Source organism: Onychostoma macrolepis, chromosome 16 (assembly GCF_012432095.1).
Source record: "Onychostoma macrolepis isolate SWU-2019 chromosome 16, ASM1243209v1, whole genome shotgun sequence".
Classification (NCBI taxonomy): Eukaryota; Metazoa; Chordata; class Actinopteri; order Cypriniformes; family Cyprinidae; genus Onychostoma; species Onychostoma macrolepis.
The window spans coordinates 13,174,305-13,192,286 of record NC_081170.1 but is presented as its reverse complement, the minus strand read 5'-3'; the positions used below and the strand labels follow the sequence as shown (position 1 = coordinate 13,192,286).

The following is a 17,982-nucleotide window of genomic DNA, read 5'->3' as shown; positions in this document are numbered from 1 at the left end:
CATACTGCCCTCTTACTGTCCTAATCTAAAGGTAAGGCCATATATACATGATTCCGAATAGGACATTGCAGAATCACACACAAGTTCTCATTATTAAATGAAGATTTGCCGATATGCGCTTCATGCCAGAGTCCAGTATCCTTTGAACATATTTTATTAAATTGCACTGGTTTAATTTCTCTTAGGAAATTGTATTACTCTGCAGAACATTTTAACAGAGTCAACCCTGAATTCATTTTAGAGTTTTTATCTAAAGCAAACCTGATGCAAGTTTTTAAAATTGCTCTTTTATATTATGTCAGCTTGTTACTTGCCATGAAAATAGCCAGGGACGCTAGCATGGCATTAAATCAACTAACCCGGATGTAAAGCGCTGACATTTTTTGATGATGTTGTTTTCACGTGGCAGTTAGAGAGGTTTAACTGAGATGGATTATACCACAATAATATAGTTTTGCGGGGGAAAAAATGGCATAGCATTCTCTTCAAAGAGTTGTATGGAAAACGCATGTCACAGAAAATGTGTGGAGACTCTCAGTACAGTGCAGAAAATAAGTATAGACTTTCGCAGAAAACAAAGCAGAATATACATTTTTGTGCAGTATGCATCAGACAGTCACATATTGTGGAAATACCATCTAAAGCTGCCACTAGAAATACCCATTATGCCTCTATTCTTTATCCTTTGTGGTTCATAATATAAAGTGCAATTATGAATTTTATGACTTAATTCATATGCACTGTTTTCACTCTAAGCAAATATGTTTTTGTGCAAATAAAAACAAATACTATAGTAGGAGGATGAGATTATAGAATTAGTTGGTATTTAAAGCATTAATTGGTATTTAAAGGCATCTTTCTGGTGAACAAATTTGGCCTTTTCCAGACACAGACAGAGATTTGCATGTCATTAACTTGAAGGCTACAGAGAATTTCAATGGCACGCTCCGTGCACCTGTCCTCCCGAACGGATCATGTCACCGCTCCGTGGAGGTGGTCCCGATTTAGGGGGATTTTGATGCAATGATTCCCAAGGCCAAGACACGGGGGCGTCGACGTTCTCTCTAGTCTAATAAACAAACGCTTTTGTTGGCCAGTATCCGGCAGCCGGCAGCAGGTACCTGAGCGAAGGGCATCGCGTAATCGTTCTACCTACGAAAATCGTCGCGAGGCGTAAGCAGCTCCACAGAGATCATAATAGCGCAAGCTCGGTCGCGTCTGACGTAGAGGGGCTTCTTGGAAGAAAACATAGCTGGACCACTCACATGATACTGACACTCTATATAGGATCGGATATAGAACCAATAGAATGACTTCACTGGTGTTTTCTGCCCGTTTTCGACCGATGGGACGCGATGAGGACGGAATAGTAACAGCGCGCTGGTGAGGATGCGGATCGCGGGATTAGGCTGACACAAAAGAGCGTTCACACCGTGTTTAATTGCGGATTAAACGAGGGCATCAGCCTTGCACAACAAGGAGACGGTTCTTTATTAGCGGGGAGCCAGACGCGCGGCGGGGAACGTTGACAGCGTCGCTCGGATGGTGGTGCCGTGGACCGCGCGACTATGTCACTACAGTGCTGGGTGATTGTTCTGGTGGGGCTGATGTCGTACTTCAACCCGGAGAGAGCTCTGGGAGCCCCGCAGAAGGAAGGTGAGCGTGTCGTTCAGCTGGCATGATGTTATTGATGCGCTCGAGGGGGGAGGAGGCGATGAGACGCTGTATGAATAAGGAAAATGTGACAGTCTGATGAGAATATTTTATATTTCTGGACTGGGGGTGACTCATGTATTATTTCATAATTCAATCATATCTATTATACCTAAGTTGGTGATAATAAAGGTGTCTGGCTGGTATGCTGGTACGCAAGTATGATTCTTCATTGTGGGCCTGCAAAACAGCTCTCCTCTGTAATTTTACCTATGGGCCTGAGGTAAATCATATATTTTACATAACGCGATTTTCCCTGAATCATCATATGCCCCTGTTTTGGCAGAACTGCATCATCTGCGGCTTATTATTATGTCTGATGTTTTATTCCGCGCGTTATTTGAGCAGTATCATGAACACAAATGTGCCAACAGGCCCGCGTGTTTATTTGTGTGCTCGTATGCAGTATGCGTAACCATATGGTCAAAGAAGGGAACTGCGCACAGTCCGTGTCTGCCAACGTCTGGCCACTGTTCCTCGAACAATAAAAGGTTATCAGATGAATAATAACACCCTTCGTGTATTCACACAGCTACCTGCTCATTAGCCTATATATTTCCATAGTTCAAGTGGACGAATTCCACGGGGTGATTCTCGAATGCAAAACGCGTGTCTATTGTTAATTGCAAGCGTGGCATTTGTGGTAGGCTAATTATTATGATTTTTAATATGCATTTACGCGATTTTTTTTTACAAGTAAGGTTCGAGTGTTCTGACATCATGTGATATTTAGAAATTATAAAGCTGTACGATATTCTCCATAAAACGAGAACAAGATAGGCTTCAGATTTTCTGACTTGAGAATTTGTAAATAGGCCTATTAATAATGATAGTAATGATAATGATGTATTATGTATTGTTATATGATAATAATTGTAATAACATTAAGGAATAATAATGTTTATTGTTGTTGCTGTTAATAATAATAGAAAAGATGTAATAATATTTAAGTTTCTGTTATTTTCCTGAAAAATGCCATCTATAAAATTCAAATTTGCACAGCCTCAAATGACCTGCACCGTTTTCACACAACAGACCTTAATGACTGCTTAGTGACTCCTTTTAAACAGCCTTTCCCAGCTTCAGCTGGGGACCTTGCTGTCAGTCCTAATGTGTCCAAAAATGTCTTTGTGGTGCCTATGCTATTTTAGGAAAACCATGGCCCATTGCCTCTAAAAGTTACATCACTTTTTGCAAATGTGACCCTGGACCACAAAACCAGTCTTAAGTCAGTCTTAAGGGTGTATTTGTAGCTATAGCCAAAAATACATTGTATGGGTCAAAATTATTGATTTTTCTTTTATGCCAAAAATCATTAGGATATATATGTTCCATGAAGATATTTTGTAAATTTCTTACTGTAAATGTATAAAAACTTCATTTTTGATTAGTAATATGCATTGCTAAGAACTTAATTTGGACAACTTTAAAGGCGATTTTCTCAGTATTTTGATTTTTTTGCACCCTCAGATTCCAGATTTTCAAATAGTTGTATCTTGGCCAAATATTGTCGGATCCTAACAAACCATACATCAATGGAAATCTTATTTATTCAGCTTTCGGATGATGTATAAATCTCAATTTCGAAAAATTGACACTTAAGACTGGTTTTGTGGTCCAGGGTCACAAATGATTAAAAAATATAGTAACATCTGTTTCTCATCACAGTTTTAAAGAATTGCATTATTTTTATCCTCACTATTTTCAGTGATATTCTCAGTTCAATCGTATTTTATTATAAGAGAGTTTTTATTTTTTGACTTATTAAAGAGCAAGTTAAAGGGAGGTGTAGAGTCTAGTCTAGCAATGGCATGTGCACTAACATTGATGAATAAACAATGAGGTTTCGAGTCAGTTGAATACATTTTAATTTAGTGGATATTCAGTTTAGCATCTTAATCACAATACCAAAGGTATTTAACCTCCTTGCCCTCCTCCCCACCTTCTCTTCTCCACAGATGGCTCTCCTAAAACAAACGGCCAAATTGAGGTACAAAATCAAGTATGGCACCTTTCCTTCTGACCCAGCAACCCTGCAGATACAAGAATATTTTTCAATAATCCAGTCCCTTCCCTTAAAAAAAGGCCTTTTCCCCCAAACAAAACTCCAAATACCTTCCCTTCTTCTTCAATAGTGACGAGTACAAGAAATGTCTTGTATGATGACTCTCTGGTTTCTCTCCTTTGCTTCCCTTTAAACCTTAACTCTCAAACCCCTCCCTAAACCCAATCTGAAGGTGATCTATTCTGAGTTCCTCTGCTTTTCTCTGTACTTTCACCCTTTGTGCAATGAAAACACTTCATTGGATTCCTGTGCTATGTTCTGAATGTAACGCTGCCCTTTTCAAATTTTCCCTGTTAGGAATATATACAAGAATATATACAATACTCTTTCACTCCCTCTCCCTCTCTCTCTCTCTCTCTCTCAATCTATCTATGGATCAATCCCTTACAATTTGTAAGGCTGGATATGTAAAACTCTACCCTCTTTTTTTCCCCTCAGTCTCTCTGTCCCGGGATGGCTCTCTCTCTCCTCCCCCTTATGTGATTATTCTCATCTCCTGCTCTGGGCTGGTCTCTTTTGTTCTTTTGCTTCTCACCTGCCTTTGCTGTAAGAGAGGAGGCGTGGGATTCAATGTAAGTCTCTTTGGTGTGTGTTTTGTACATGTGGGTTTATGTGAATTTTGCATAACATGGGTGTTACTGATATGAATCAGCATGAAACATGTGTTTTCTTGTTCATCTGATGGTGGTTAAATATCTTTTTTTTTAATATATATTTTTCCACCTCCACCTTTCTCTTTCAGGAGTTTGATAATGCCGAAGCGGAAGAATGCTCCGGGGCTTCCAGCCCTGTTCCTGAGGACAGTTTGTCCTCCTGTCCATCCTTACCAGAGGTTTACACTCTTCCACTGCGGGATAAGAACTGCCCCACTCTTCCGAATGGCACAGGTAAACCCATTTACAGGCAATATGCACATCTTGCTCCATAACGTGTTCATAAGTGACAAGTAAACTGTCAATGTATAGATATAACTCAGTCCTATTAAATCTTACAGACAGCTCCCAGTGTTTCCGAAGGCACACACTCAACTACCTGCAAGAGATTGGAAATGGCTGGTTTGGGAAGGTAGACACATTTAAATGAAAAGATTTTTATTCTCGGGAACAGCTTGAATTGTAACTAACACGAATGGAAACCCAAAGTGGTGGGGGTGCCTAAGAAAACTGAAAGGTGTAGTATTATAATCTTATGTAGAAAATTTCTACATTTTACCTATTTTATATAGGCTGTTTCGTGCAAACATAAAACTAGAAGGAAGTAATTATTGTGTGTTTTTTTTATGGATATGCACTTGAAACTTTTGAGGCTTCTGAATCAGTGTCATAGTCCAAACATCTGTGAAATTGATCATTCTACACAAGCAAGTATTGAATCTTTGAGCTTAAACAAGTAAAATATGGCATTTCAGGCCATAGTCTCATTTTCAGCCACTTAAAGATCACTCTTTCTTACTTGATGACCATCTATAATTACATTGACCTGAATTTGTAGTCTAACGTCTGGGTTGCCCTGGTCTGTATGTCCTCACTGCACTTATTTTTTAGTTCCATTCTACACACTTTTTTTTATACAGATATGGTGTAGTAAACAGATTTTTTTGGTATAACTGTTTGATCTGTCTCTGGTAGGTAATCCTGGCTGAAGTGCTGTGTGACTGCAGCTCTTATCAGGCTGTGGTGAAGGAGCTGAGGGTCAGTGCTAGTCCTCTGGAACAGAGGAAGTTCTTGGCAGAGTCCGAGCCATACAGGTCAGACAAACTGGGCTGCTCTGGCTGGCATTATGTCTTGCTGATTGTTGTTTTTCCTAGTTAATCCATGTTTTTTTTAAATTATATTAGTGGAAATTTCTGATGCTTTTTATTGAGGTTATTATTTCCCACTTATCTAACACTCAAATTGCTCATGCAAGCAATGAAATACCTTTTTTTTGTGCTCGTTTATTTGCATTGCAATTGCTTGTGATGGCTAGGAAGGTTTCATTTGAACACTGGACACATACATATATACACACATGATTTGTATAGGTGGGCCCAGGAATGCTAAAAAACATTACAGATCTATTTATTAGGCCAAAGTTTTAGTTTAATTACATTTGCTCTCTCCCTTTCTCTTCTCCCTCTCACCGTGTATAATGTATGTTTACAAGAACATTGACAACACAGCTAATCTTTATTGATTTGTTTCTCTCATCTCACAGAAGTCTTCAGCATCCAAATATTCTGCAGTGTTTGGGGCAATGCAGTGAGAGCGTTCCTTTCCTCCTGGTCATGGAGTTTTGTCAACTGGTGAGAACCCAAATTTGGACATTGAGACCAATTTTAGACAAACTTTTGTAGAGAAAACAGTTGCAGCCTTGGAAGATTATTGGTAGTTCAGGGAAATGTAGTCAATGGGTCTCATTCATGAAACACTGGCACATTCAGTTAATTGAAGCAATTTATGAGTTTTTTTGTTGTTGTTGCTGTTGCAATTTTCATAGAAATTAATTCTCAATGTTTCATGAACAAGGCACATTGTGTACTCAAGGGACTGGAATAAATTTAAATATACCATTTCATTATGTAATCATAAATTGTCTTTGAACTTTTAATTTGGGATTTGATCCTATTTTCTGGATTAAATAATTTTCTGGATTTCTTTCTCTTTTTTTGTGTACGTGTCTGTATCTACAGGGTGACCTAAAGAGGTATTTAAGAGCTCAGAGGAAGTCTGATGGGATGACCCCTGACCTGTTAAACAGAGACCTTTTGACCTTACAACGAATGGCATATGAGATCACCTCAGGTCTCTTGCATCTCCATGATAACAATTACATTCACAGGTAAGACTGATGAAATCTTTAACTTTAAGTGTTCAGGATCATGTGAATGATACAGACAAAGCATTTGTGAAACTGGAGGGAAATCAAAAACGATGATAGTATTCTCCAATTGTCTGTTGTTCTCCAGTGATTTGGCACTGAGGAACTGCCTCCTCACTTCAGATCTTACTGTTCGGATCGGAGACTATGGCCTCTCGCACAATCAATATAAGGTACTTAAACAATTACTAAACAGCATTCCACTTCAAATATACTTTATAGAACAGGACCTCAATCAATCAGTATCTTAGGATTTTTAGTATTGAAGGCTTTTTTGTGTTAACCATATAAGGTGATTTGTTAGTATTCAAAACAAATATTTTGTATTGCATAATCAGCATATAAATCCATGTATATAAATGGTGTTAGAGCAGCTTAGCCTATTTTCTTTTTTTGATAATGTTGTTTTCCATATTTTACACAAACAGGAGGATTACTTTCTAACCCCAGACAAACTGTGGATACCTCTCCGCTGGATTGCCCCTGAACTTCTGGAGGAGTTTCGCGGGAATCTGATTGTCACTGATCAAACCAAAAGCAGCAATGTGTGGTATGAAAAATTATAGACAAATGGATTTAATGGAAGAGTCCAATAATAGCACAGAAAAAATAACAATAATGGAGTTAAAGTTTTTTTTTATTATAAAAACAAACCATTTTAAGGACTTTAATAATACCATATAATACAATATTCTATGACTCTAATAATACTGTATAGTATTTTGACTTTATAATCCGAAGTGTCAACTTGTTTAATTTTCTACATTTTATGCCAGTCTATCAGTTGTGCTACTCTTGGTTTTTCCTGAACTTCAACCACTTTTTCCCTTTATATTACAACTGACAGGTCTCTGGGTGTTGTAATATGGGAACTGTTTGAATTTGGGGCTCAGCCGCACAGACACCTGAGCGATGAAGAGGTTCTCACCTTTGTCATCAGGGAACGACAGATCACTCTGGCTCAACCTCGCCTCAAACTCGCTCATGCAGACTATTGGTCAGTATTTTGAATGCCTTTAAATAGATGAAGCTGTATCTGCACATAGATGAGGATACAGAATTCAGATTCACCTACAAAATGTTTAACACTTGCAGAAATGAATAGTACTTGTGAAATCCCATTCCCATTTCATAACTAGCGTAAAAATGACTTTTTCCTTAAAATCAATGAATCTTGAGTAGATTTTGTCTTATTGCACTCTTAATAAAATGAGGCAAAAATTAAACAGGATTTGTAATCTAAAAAAGTACAAATGTAGCATATAATGTTAAATACTAATATGTGAACTCTATTTTTGTATATATCATTAGGTATGAGGTCATGCAGTCTTGCTGGCTACCTCCATCCCAGCGGCCAACGGTCAACAAAGTCTTCCTCCTTCTCTCCTCTCTCCTTGCTGCAGAACAAGGAAGCCGGAAGAGTGCTAGAAGAGATGAAGATGAGGAGGATTATGAGGAAGACAGTGGAGAAGGAAGGAGAAGAGAGAGCGACGAGTCATTTGAAAGACGATGGGATGCCCTCCGGCCCCCAGCTTTTCAGTCAGCCGCACACAAACTTCTGAGGGAGAGAGAGTATGGGAGGGAGGATGGCTGCCTAAGAGAAAACGGAAACTCGTTTCCTCTTTTGGACCCAGTAGACAATATGATCACTCCTACATCTGAGCTAGATGACATCCTTACTGTAACAGAGACCAGCAAAGGGTTAAACTTTGAATACTTCTGGGAAAAGGCCCATGGCAGGAGAGGGTACAAACCACTTCCTCCACCTCAACCAATACCAACACCCAATTCTGGCCACAGGCAAACCTTGGACACACCCACCGTCGTCCCCGTGATCAGTGCCCGCAGCCCTTCACTGGCCAGTGAGTATTACATTCGCCTGGAAGAGCATACTCCCCAGGATAAGTCCCCTAGTCTAGGAAAAGGCCGGTTGTTAAAAAAAAGTTCAATGTGTCCTGGAGATCTGGAGCTGGTCGAGCTTCAAACTGGGATGACTGGAAAAGACAGACTAGCTTTCAGTCAACAAGATGGCTTTGCGAGAGGTACCTCTCAGATGGTCAGATCCAGTGAGGTAAAGGTTAGGGTTCCAAACACTGGCTTGGTTGAGTTTAGTAAGGAGAGCTGTAACCGAGTGACGGATTACGCTGTCATAGACATTGGAGAAGTAAACCAAAAGTCCCTTAGTCCTCAAGCGCCCATTCTCCCGCCTAAACCTCGTTCAATGTCCATGTCCTCTGGCAGCCATCTACACTCACGTCCCCTGCCTGCTCCTCCGCTAGGTTACGCAAGAACATACGGGTTAGACATCTACCCTGGATCCTCATTCCCGACAGGCAAAGTTGAGACCTCTGATTCTTTACTAATGAGTTCGCTGTCAAAAGCCAACTTTGACCATTTAGGCTTAAATCGCACTCACCAGACACTGCCCCCATCTCCATCACTCTCTCCTTCTATTCCACCATCTTCTGGTAGTCACTCCCTGTTTCTCCCACCTCAAACCTGTCCTCCACCTCTCCCTCCCCACTATAGACTCCAAAAGGGTCAAAATTACTCTTCAGAGACATATTCCAGATACAATGTGATGCACTTACAAAGAGACCCACTAAGCTGTGACCATACTGATGAGAGAAATGCTGACAGAGGCATGACACGGTCTCAGTCTTTGTATAATTCAAGAGATGCTCCAGAGATGTACACTACAAATAATGAGTCAAGAATGACTCGATCTCAATCCACAATTCCAAAAATTGAGAGAACGTCATCCTCTAGCCCGGAGTTCTCCAAGGATGAAGATGATGACGACGATGATGATGATTCACTCTTCATGTCACCTCATAGATCCACCAGTGGAACAACCATTCAGCACACCAACCTGGTTGATGAACCAGACCCAGCTACAAGCGAGCTTTTCTCAAGGGGAATGAAGCGAACACAGTCCCGCCTTGCCACCATCCTTCCGGCCATTTGGAGGGAAGATGCAGTCATGCAACGTGAGCGAGTTGTAGCTGCTAGGAAATCTCCCATACATTTGTTTCTGACTGAGATCTCCAATGACTCCGTGGACATGAAAGATGGAGAAAGCTCGTGGGCACGAGAAAGTGATGGAAGGAAAGACAAAGGAATGCGGAGATCCCAGTCTCTTATCACAGAACTTGACCCATCCTCACAAGTTTGGGCCTCAGACAAAGACTTCCTGCCTGGATATGAAGGACGTGGCAAAAAGAGAGATTTGTTCCTTACAGAGATTGAGACATCTGTGTCAGATTGTGAGGATGCATATGATGGTGAAGGTGGCACCCCGGTTTCCAGATTTGGAACAACTCCTCATCCTTTTGCATATCCCTCAGATCTACCAGCGTATGCAGAAGCTGAAGAGGCTTTTTCAGGGATAAAGAAGTCTCATTCTCTGCTCTCCGAAATATCCAATGAGAGTGTTGAGCCTGAGTCGAAGAAAGGGGAAATGACGAGAGAGGAATTCCTGAAGGAGATTCAGTCTGCTGAAACATTTCTAACTGAAATCATTACAAGGCAACGCAAAAATGAAGAGAGTATTTCACCTGCTCCATTGTCTCCTGAGTATGAGTCAATATGCATTGACCCAGAATCATCTCAGACGATACAGTTTGAATCAGAAAGAGCAAGAGCAGGAAAGCCGCCAGGTGACACAAAAGAAGCAATTTATGCTCAAGTCACCAAGCGGGCGAAAAGGAGTGAAATAAAAGTTGCTATGCGCCCAGAAATTCCAGTACTTCAGATTGCATCTGAGTTACAAAATCTTGAATCAGCTCAGAAATTAACTCCAGTCAGTCACTTTTCACCTGAAATGGAGCTAGAGAAGCATTCCCTTAATGATTTTCCTTCCTCAGAAGTAAGGCCTAAAAATGGGCCTCTATTGGAGCAGATATCTCCCATTATAAAAGAGAAACAAAATTCTCAGGAGTCTCACAATCAGCATGACTGTGTAAGTGAAGGTCCAGTAGAACCCAGGAATCTGCACACTGTTAACGGTTCACTGAGTTTGAACACAGCAACATTTGAATATGTACACAGTGAGAAACTGCCAGAAGATCCAAACCCGAGGCCAAATGAATTGACTTTCCTTGATCCTTCACAAAACTATAATTCAGCAGGTGGCACAAGCTCTACAAAGGAAAGGGAATACAGTTCAAATATGAATCAAGACTGCCCCACTGCCAGCTTGCAAATGGATACATCCTCTAAATCTCTCGAACAAACCACTTTACCTGAAAAGGAAACTAGTTCAAGCACGGTGTATCATGATAAAGACATGAAAACGGCAAAAGAGCAAATACTTCCAAGTGAGTCTTCACTCTCCTTGAATGAATCAAGCACAGATGTGTTCCACTCGCCTATGGTGCATGAACCCAACTCTGATCAGTCACTTTCCACCATGACCCCCACAGATTCTGTCTTGTCACCTTTGACTTCTAGTTCACTGGATTGTCTCACACCTGGAGACTCCTGGTTGGGTGGAGGAAGTGGTGGATGGAGAGCCCTGGGAACTGAAACACCACACCGGGATTCGGCCTACTTCTCTGACAGTGACTTGGATGGTGGAGAGGGTTTAGGCAGAAGAGGCACCGATGTACTTGGTGGGAATCGAGGAATATTGATAGGAATTGAGGAAAAGATTGAGGATGAAGGACTACTGGAGAATTTAGCAAAGGAAGTGGAGATGAAACGAGATATGCAGGAATTGTGGGGCTCAAATGAGAGAGTTGATGTAGAGAAGGGTCTCATACAAGGTGCTGTCATTTCAAGTGATTCTCAAAGTGAATGCAATACTGAGTTTATTGCCAGGTTGTTTTCCAATGAAGAGGATGAGCCAAATAAGGGAGTTCCATTTAGCAACAGCTCCCTTAACATTCAAAACTCCTCTCAAGTTAAAAATAGTGATCTGATCACATCTCACACATTTTCAAAAGAAAGAGTGCTTCATGATTCAGGTGCTACAGATCTTAGACTGCTCGCTGACATAGACTCAGACCCTCAAAAACCCGTTTCTGGATCAGTTTGTCAAGAACAACTCATCGAACATTGCTCATATTTGCAAACAACGAAGTATAAGGAGGCACGTTGTACATCACCTGAATTCCCAGTTGATGAACAGTCATCAGACAAAAGTAAATCCAGGTTATCACGGTTTTACAGCTTACAGTCTGATTATTCTAAATGCATCATCAGCCCTGAGATAAACACAAAGCTCAGCAATGATGACACCAAATGCGGCCTGGCCCAATTCATCTGGTCTGAGACGGAAGCTGAACAACCTACAGGAGAGGAAAAGGGAAAGCTTGATATCCAAGACATAGATGCAAATGAACTTGGCTTGAGAAACCTCTCGTATTCAGAAGAGAGTGAGGATGAACAGGCAAAGGAGAGGCCTGAAAGTCAGCTAGCTGTAGGGGAGCTCTGCTTCACTATCAAGGAATCCCCCCCAAATTCTGCAGATGAGAAAGTCAGCAGTATGGAGATCTCAAAAGATGAATGTTCTGATGAATTCAGTAGAGGTGCCTCAATGGGTCTTGAACTGAAGGAGAAGGAGTTGTGGATTGCCCTTGAGGAAGATTATGGTACAGAGGAGACTATGAGAGGGGAATTCAACTGCCAAACATTTCAGCAGGGAGAACTTCACCTTTGGCCTGTAGAAAATGACCAGTGGGCTGCAGCCGAAGCTCGGACACCAGAAGCAGGGCTTGGATCAGAGCTGTTCCCGAGTTTTGGGAAAAAGGCCTGGGGTGAGGAGGAACAGTTAGTGGTGAGTCATGAATTTTGGGAATCTGAAGCAAATGATGAGCTTGCAGATAGCGAGTCTCATCCCTCTACTCAGAGAATATGTGAAGATGCATTTAATGATGAGAAGCTAGGACAGGCTGATTATCCACCACCTGAGAGGCTGATCCTTTCGACTGGGGCAAAGGAAGCTCAGCAGGCACTTGTAGAAAGGTTCGACTTTCAGCAAGAGGAGAACATGGAAAATCCAGACATAGAAAATGGAACACCAGAGCACTATACTAGCAATATAAAAATGGAAGTTGAGAATCTGGAGAAGCCAGAGCTGGAGGCACCTGTGCAACACAGACCTGCTGAGGTGGTGATTGATACCCAGAATTCGGAGACATGTTTACAAAATCATGTGGGAGGTGAATTGTTTGGGGATAAAGATAATAAAGAGTTTGACAGTCAGGAAAACATGGTGGGTGTAAGAGGTTGCATGACTCACTCTCCCTCGTTTTCTATTAAAAATGCTTCAACCAATGAGTTGGAACCTCTACAATACCACAAAGAATCTCTTTCTAGTCATAATAACAATGTACAAAGGGACCAAACCGAAGCCACATGGGCACCCAAGACTGAAGCAAGCAAAATGTTGGTTGCAGCCCTTGAAGACCATCAAACCTGCACAATAGATATGTCAAACTCAACCACTGACTTAGCTGATAGTTCTCACATCATTTCAGCATATCCAGAGTGTCTCAGTACAGAAACCAGTAGACATAATGTTGACAGTAATCACTGTCCTGCCACAATCAGTGATGTGGTTTTTGAAAAAGAAAGATCAGATTCTCCATCTTGCCCAAGTCTCACCATTAGCACTGATCCAGAGCCATGTAAAATTCATAGTAGCAACATTCAGTGTTCTGCCCCTGCACTGATTTCAATGGAGCTTTCTGAATGTTCTGCTTCCCCACATGCAGGAGTGGGCAAGTGCCAAGGCCCAAGTAGTTTCCAGAATACAGTACACCACATAGAAATCAAGACCAGTTCAAGTCTGTTCTGTGCTGCAGATCAAGCATCTACTAAAGAACACGAGGAGCCTTCTGACTGTTCTGATGATGTTAACTGTTTAGATCATTCTCTTGAAGAACTTGTCAAGAGTACCACCACTCACAGCAAAGGTATCACTGCAAACCTGGGACAAAAACTGCACACACCTCTCGTGAAAGAAAACCACATTCACCCAGAATCAAATGCTGTGGACGACAGAAATAGCCTGTCCCAGAAAACGGCCCATCCACCTCTCTCCCAGTGTTCTCTGAACTCCATCCCTGAGTTGTTGATCTCTGAGTGGAAGGACTTGGATGAGGAGCCTCTGGAGGATTTTGAAAAACTGGAGCAACTGTGCTGCATTTCTGGGGATGAAGAGACCCTTGGAGATCTGTTTTTAGGAAACTTAGATCTGCTTGAATCTTTGAAGAGAAATCCAGAGCAAAGAACGAGTGGTGCTGGTGGCATAATAAATCATCATGACTCAGCAGATGCAGAGGGGAAGACGAGAGTCGAGCTAAAAGAAGAAGTTGACGGGATATCGAAAAGTACCACGGCTGTCTTGCAACAGTCAGAGCAGTATGAAAGCATTTCTACAAATTTCCCAGGAGAAGCTCAGCAGTCAGTGGAGAAGAGAACAGGCCAGCATGTGCCAACGCCTCTCTCACCATGCAATTCTACAGATGGTTCCAAAGGGCAGAGGTCACTCTCAAAAATTCAGGCAAAAAATGGACTGATGATGCAGGTGAGTAAAAATGACTGTGACCTGTACTCTATTGATGCTCTGCTATTTCTGAAACATTCTGTCTTTTTTTAGGTTTGTGAGGAAAGACTTGAGTACTCTCTGAGTGAAAATGTTAAAACCAATGTCCTGTGGGGGTCTACAGTTAGTGACAGCGTGATTCTGCACCCTTGGGGAACCTCTACCACTTCGTCCTCTGAAGAAAGTGTTGCAAGCAAAGATTTCCAAGAAAACAAGAGGTGTGGCTATGCTCCAGAAATACTACAAAAAGTAGATGAAATGATGAATAAAACAGATCAATATTGTAAGAGGGAGACAATATTTCTATATAATACTATTCTAAGAGAGATAATATAACATCTCACTATTCTAGAGATTATAAATCATAGTCAGATATTCTGTATTTAATCAGTATATACTGCAGAAAATGTGATGTCAGCACATTTAATGTAACCACAGTCTGTGCTTTCAAATTAAATTGAACTGTCTGAATGCATTTCTTGGTTAAAGAAGGTAAAAAAAAAACAGACTTCTTAGTGTAAATGATTTATCTTAGCAGCAAAGAGGAGTCTCAACCCTCCTCTCCCTCTGTGTCTGCGAGTGAACCTGCTGAAGCAAAGACAGAAGAAATGACTGTGCTTGAGCAGCCTGAGGTTACACCTTCATTGCCAGCTGCAAATCAAGCTATGAAAGGTACTGTGAACTGAAATCACTCTACAATTTCATTTGGATTTGTTATCATCAGTTGTGCAATTTTAAATATTTTTTGGCAAATGAACCAAAATTGAAAACCAAAGCACTTGAAAAAATATTTAGATTATTTAATTTTAATTAACCGATTTGGTTAATTACCCAGTTTATATCACATCAGTCTCTGAATCATTATGAGGGTTTGACAGCTAGTTGAATATATTATTACATTTAAAAAAATAAATAAATAAATAATTTTAAAACAATCTCTTTCTCTCTCTCTCTCTCTCTCTCACTATACACACACACACCACCATTTTCTGATGTTTGTCTTTCATCTCTCCATCTGTACTATCATCCCATTTCAGCTAAGCTGGCCCGTCTCTCCTTGTCCCTCCCTCCGCTCGCTCTCTCTCTTCCTGTCTCACCAAATGCCAAAGGAGGATTCTGGGAAGGGGGAGAGCACAGAGGGGGAAGGAGGAGGGTTGCTTCAACAGGTAGCGATCCAGATGAAGATGAAGAAGAGGAACAGGAGGATGAGTCTCCCAGGCGTGTCATCGTTGTCACGGAAACAGATGTTGACAAGAGAGTGGGTTTGCGTAGCTTGTTGAAATCACCAAAGGAGCCCGTGGACAAAGAGAACCGTGACCGTGGGAGGAATGTGTCATTTTTTGATGATGTCACAGTCTATCTTTTTGATCAGGTATGTGAAAAGTGTTTATACAGAAAAGCAACGAGTACCTTCAGTTTCACATTTTTAAACATTGTCTGTTACTTCTCTGTATTTTGAAACTCTTCTTGCTAGGAAACTCCAACCAATGAACTGAGCTCTGGATCTACTAGTTCGTCTCCCCATGGAAAGCCCCCCAACACTGATGGTTTTGGTAAGTGTGTTCAGCAGAAGTTATTATAATTTGGGCTTGATTAGCATAATGCAAATCACATATGATCACATTTTTCTGTTTTATTTTTCCCTTATGCCCTTTTTGTCAGGATCGGCCAGCCACAAGGCATCAAAAAGTAAAGACCATGTAGTGAAGCCAAGATCTCCAACCGGAGTAACTTCCGGCTCATCATCAAGGTTTACAGTGAGCCCTGCCGACGACCCGCATTTAGTGCGACATACTACTGTTCCCTGAACACCTGGACAAAATGTACCCCCCTGGAGTGATTGAGTGGCCCCCGTTGTCATCGGTAACTATGACGGCTCCTGGAGGTTATTTTTTTAACTGCGAGAAAAAGAAGGACTCCCGTTTCAAAAGGCTGGAGGCAGTCCAGGTTTTACTCACTGCAGCAGCTGGAGTGGTAAATCCACACATAGAAAGTACCTTCCAAACAGCCAAATTCCTTGGAGTTATGTAAAATCTGACATGTACTTTTCGGCTATGCAATGGGAGTCTTATTATGTACCAGCTTAACTGTTCTATTTTCATGGCTTCTTGAAGTACGTTTGTATTTTATTCCCCTTGAATGAAGGGGCGCACTTTCTCTGACCAGTACCTGTCTATTTGTGAGCTTAGAAATATTGACATTGTAAATTTGTTCTCATTGCAGTCAGACATTCTTGTAGTTTGTGGTTGAGGAGGGAACCGTCTCTTTCCAAATCACAGCAGTGCAGTTCTCATTTAGCATTTGTACAAACTAAAAATGAAATTGCAACAGAATACAAACTCATTTTAAAACCATTTATTTTAAATTTATTCTTAGATGCACGAAAAAATAAAACTGCAACTAACTGTTATGTTTTATACTGTATTTTTTATTGCAAATGTTATTTATTTCTGTATCTAATTTGTTTACTTAATTGTTTATTTATTCTGCATTTGTTTTTTATTTAAATATACGTTTGTCCTAATTCACTTCATAAGTTTAAGTATACTGTATATTTACTTTGTATCGAATTATTTTGGATTTATGGCGTTTGCCGTTTAATCCTAGTAATAACCGCCTCAACAAACAAACATATATCTTTGCATAGGTACAAACACTTTGAAATGTTTTCTCTAATTTAGCTATTTCTAGATGTCAGTCTGTATCTAGTTGTCCTATGATGTGTCTCTACACAGGTGTTATTTTCTAATAATGTATTTTACATTAGCTTTTCCTTTATTTATTTTGAAGCAGTAATTATTGCTTGGCATGAAAAAAATAGAGAAATCAGCATACATAACTATTAATTGACTTATTTATTCATTCATTTTTGGTTTTCAAACTTATCGTTCATGCAAATGTCTGAGGTAATCCAGATCATTACATCACGTTCAGCATCTGTTTCATTTGGAGGTTTCATATTATTATGTAAGAAGCTGAGGGAGTGAAAATAACATGGAAACTGTGAAACATTTATTGAACTGTTTGATGACAATAAATTGTTCTGTCTTATAATAACTTCTGTGAAACACTTTACTTTACTAACCTTGTTTTGTAATATTATTTTAGTGCATTTTTCCATAATATAACTTGTAAACCGGCATAAAATAAAGCTTAGTATTATGAAACCGAACAGGTTAGAGTCAACTCTGGCAAATTCCACAATATTTTACACTTTGGTAACCCATGAAACACAAATCCCATGTTTATTTTGGTTTGACCTATTATCAAACAGAAAATTTGTAGTAAAGTTTAGCCAAAATTATCTAAAAAATAATGAAATATAGAAATATTATTATTATAATTTAAATACTATTAGCTTTGCCACATGCGACCTTTATACCTTATGATATTATCCTATTGCAATAAAAAAAAGTGACAGGAACAAACTAAAAATGCGGCACCCTAGGAGCATTATTTTGCGCCATGATTACAAAAATGTATCTGTTTTCTCAGTTTCTTATTCATAACCATTCTCAACCTTTCAATATTCATTTAACTTACTGCTAGAAAATTTCGAGGTTACACATCTATCTATCTATCTATCTATCTATCCATCCATCGATCTATGTTTGTTTGTTTGTTTTATTTGACATAATTTAAAACGTAATACAAAAAAGTCCAAAAAGACTAGTTCATACACATTTCAAAACTGTCCAGTTTCGGCTTATTTCCATTGTGGTCCTCGGTATTTAGAAAAATGGACGAACAAATCATAAATGGAGTGCAATCCACATCAAGTTCAGATACTCAC

General features: G+C 40.1%; 1 protein-coding gene across 2 annotated transcripts; it reads left to right on the top strand.

Moving 5' to 3' along the window:
- Positions 1–37: 37 nt before the first annotated feature.
- On the top strand, positions 38–17,323 carry lmtk3 (lemur tyrosine kinase 3). 2 transcript variants are annotated; one of them, XM_058746706.1, is made up of 16 exons: positions 38–1,656; positions 4,217–4,350; positions 4,521–4,665; positions 4,773–4,843; positions 5,407–5,525; positions 5,975–6,062; positions 6,450–6,598; positions 6,726–6,810; positions 7,066–7,187; positions 7,485–7,634; positions 7,949–14,171; positions 14,244–14,407; positions 14,728–14,861; positions 15,227–15,561; positions 15,664–15,742; positions 15,852–17,323. In XM_058746706.1, the coding sequence occupies exons 1-16, from the start codon at positions 1,569–1,571 to the stop codon at positions 15,995–15,997; spliced, it is 8,232 nt and encodes a 2,743-aa protein (XP_058602689.1). In that variant the 5' UTR covers positions 38–1,568; the 3' UTR covers positions 15,998–17,323. The 2 variants fall into 2 exon arrangements, with proteins under 2 accessions (XP_058602689.1, XP_058602688.1); XM_058746705.1 differs by having other exon boundaries at positions 14,725–14,861.
- Positions 17,324–17,982: the final 659 nt, after the last annotated feature.

Bases quoted from the DNA above. Each gene is read 5' to 3' on its own strand.
- lmtk3 (XM_058746705.1), top strand. From the start codon at position 1,569: ATGTCACTACAGTGCTGGGTGATTGTTCTGGTGGGGCTGATGTCGTAC. The intron at 6,063-6,449 runs GTGAGAACCCAA...CTGTATCTACAG, and splicing joins TCATGGAGTTTTGTCAACTG to GGTGACCTAAAGAGGTATTT. The intron at 7,188-7,484 runs GTATGAAAAATT...TACAACTGACAG, and splicing joins ACCAAAAGCAGCAATGTGTG to GTCTCTGGGTGTTGTAATAT.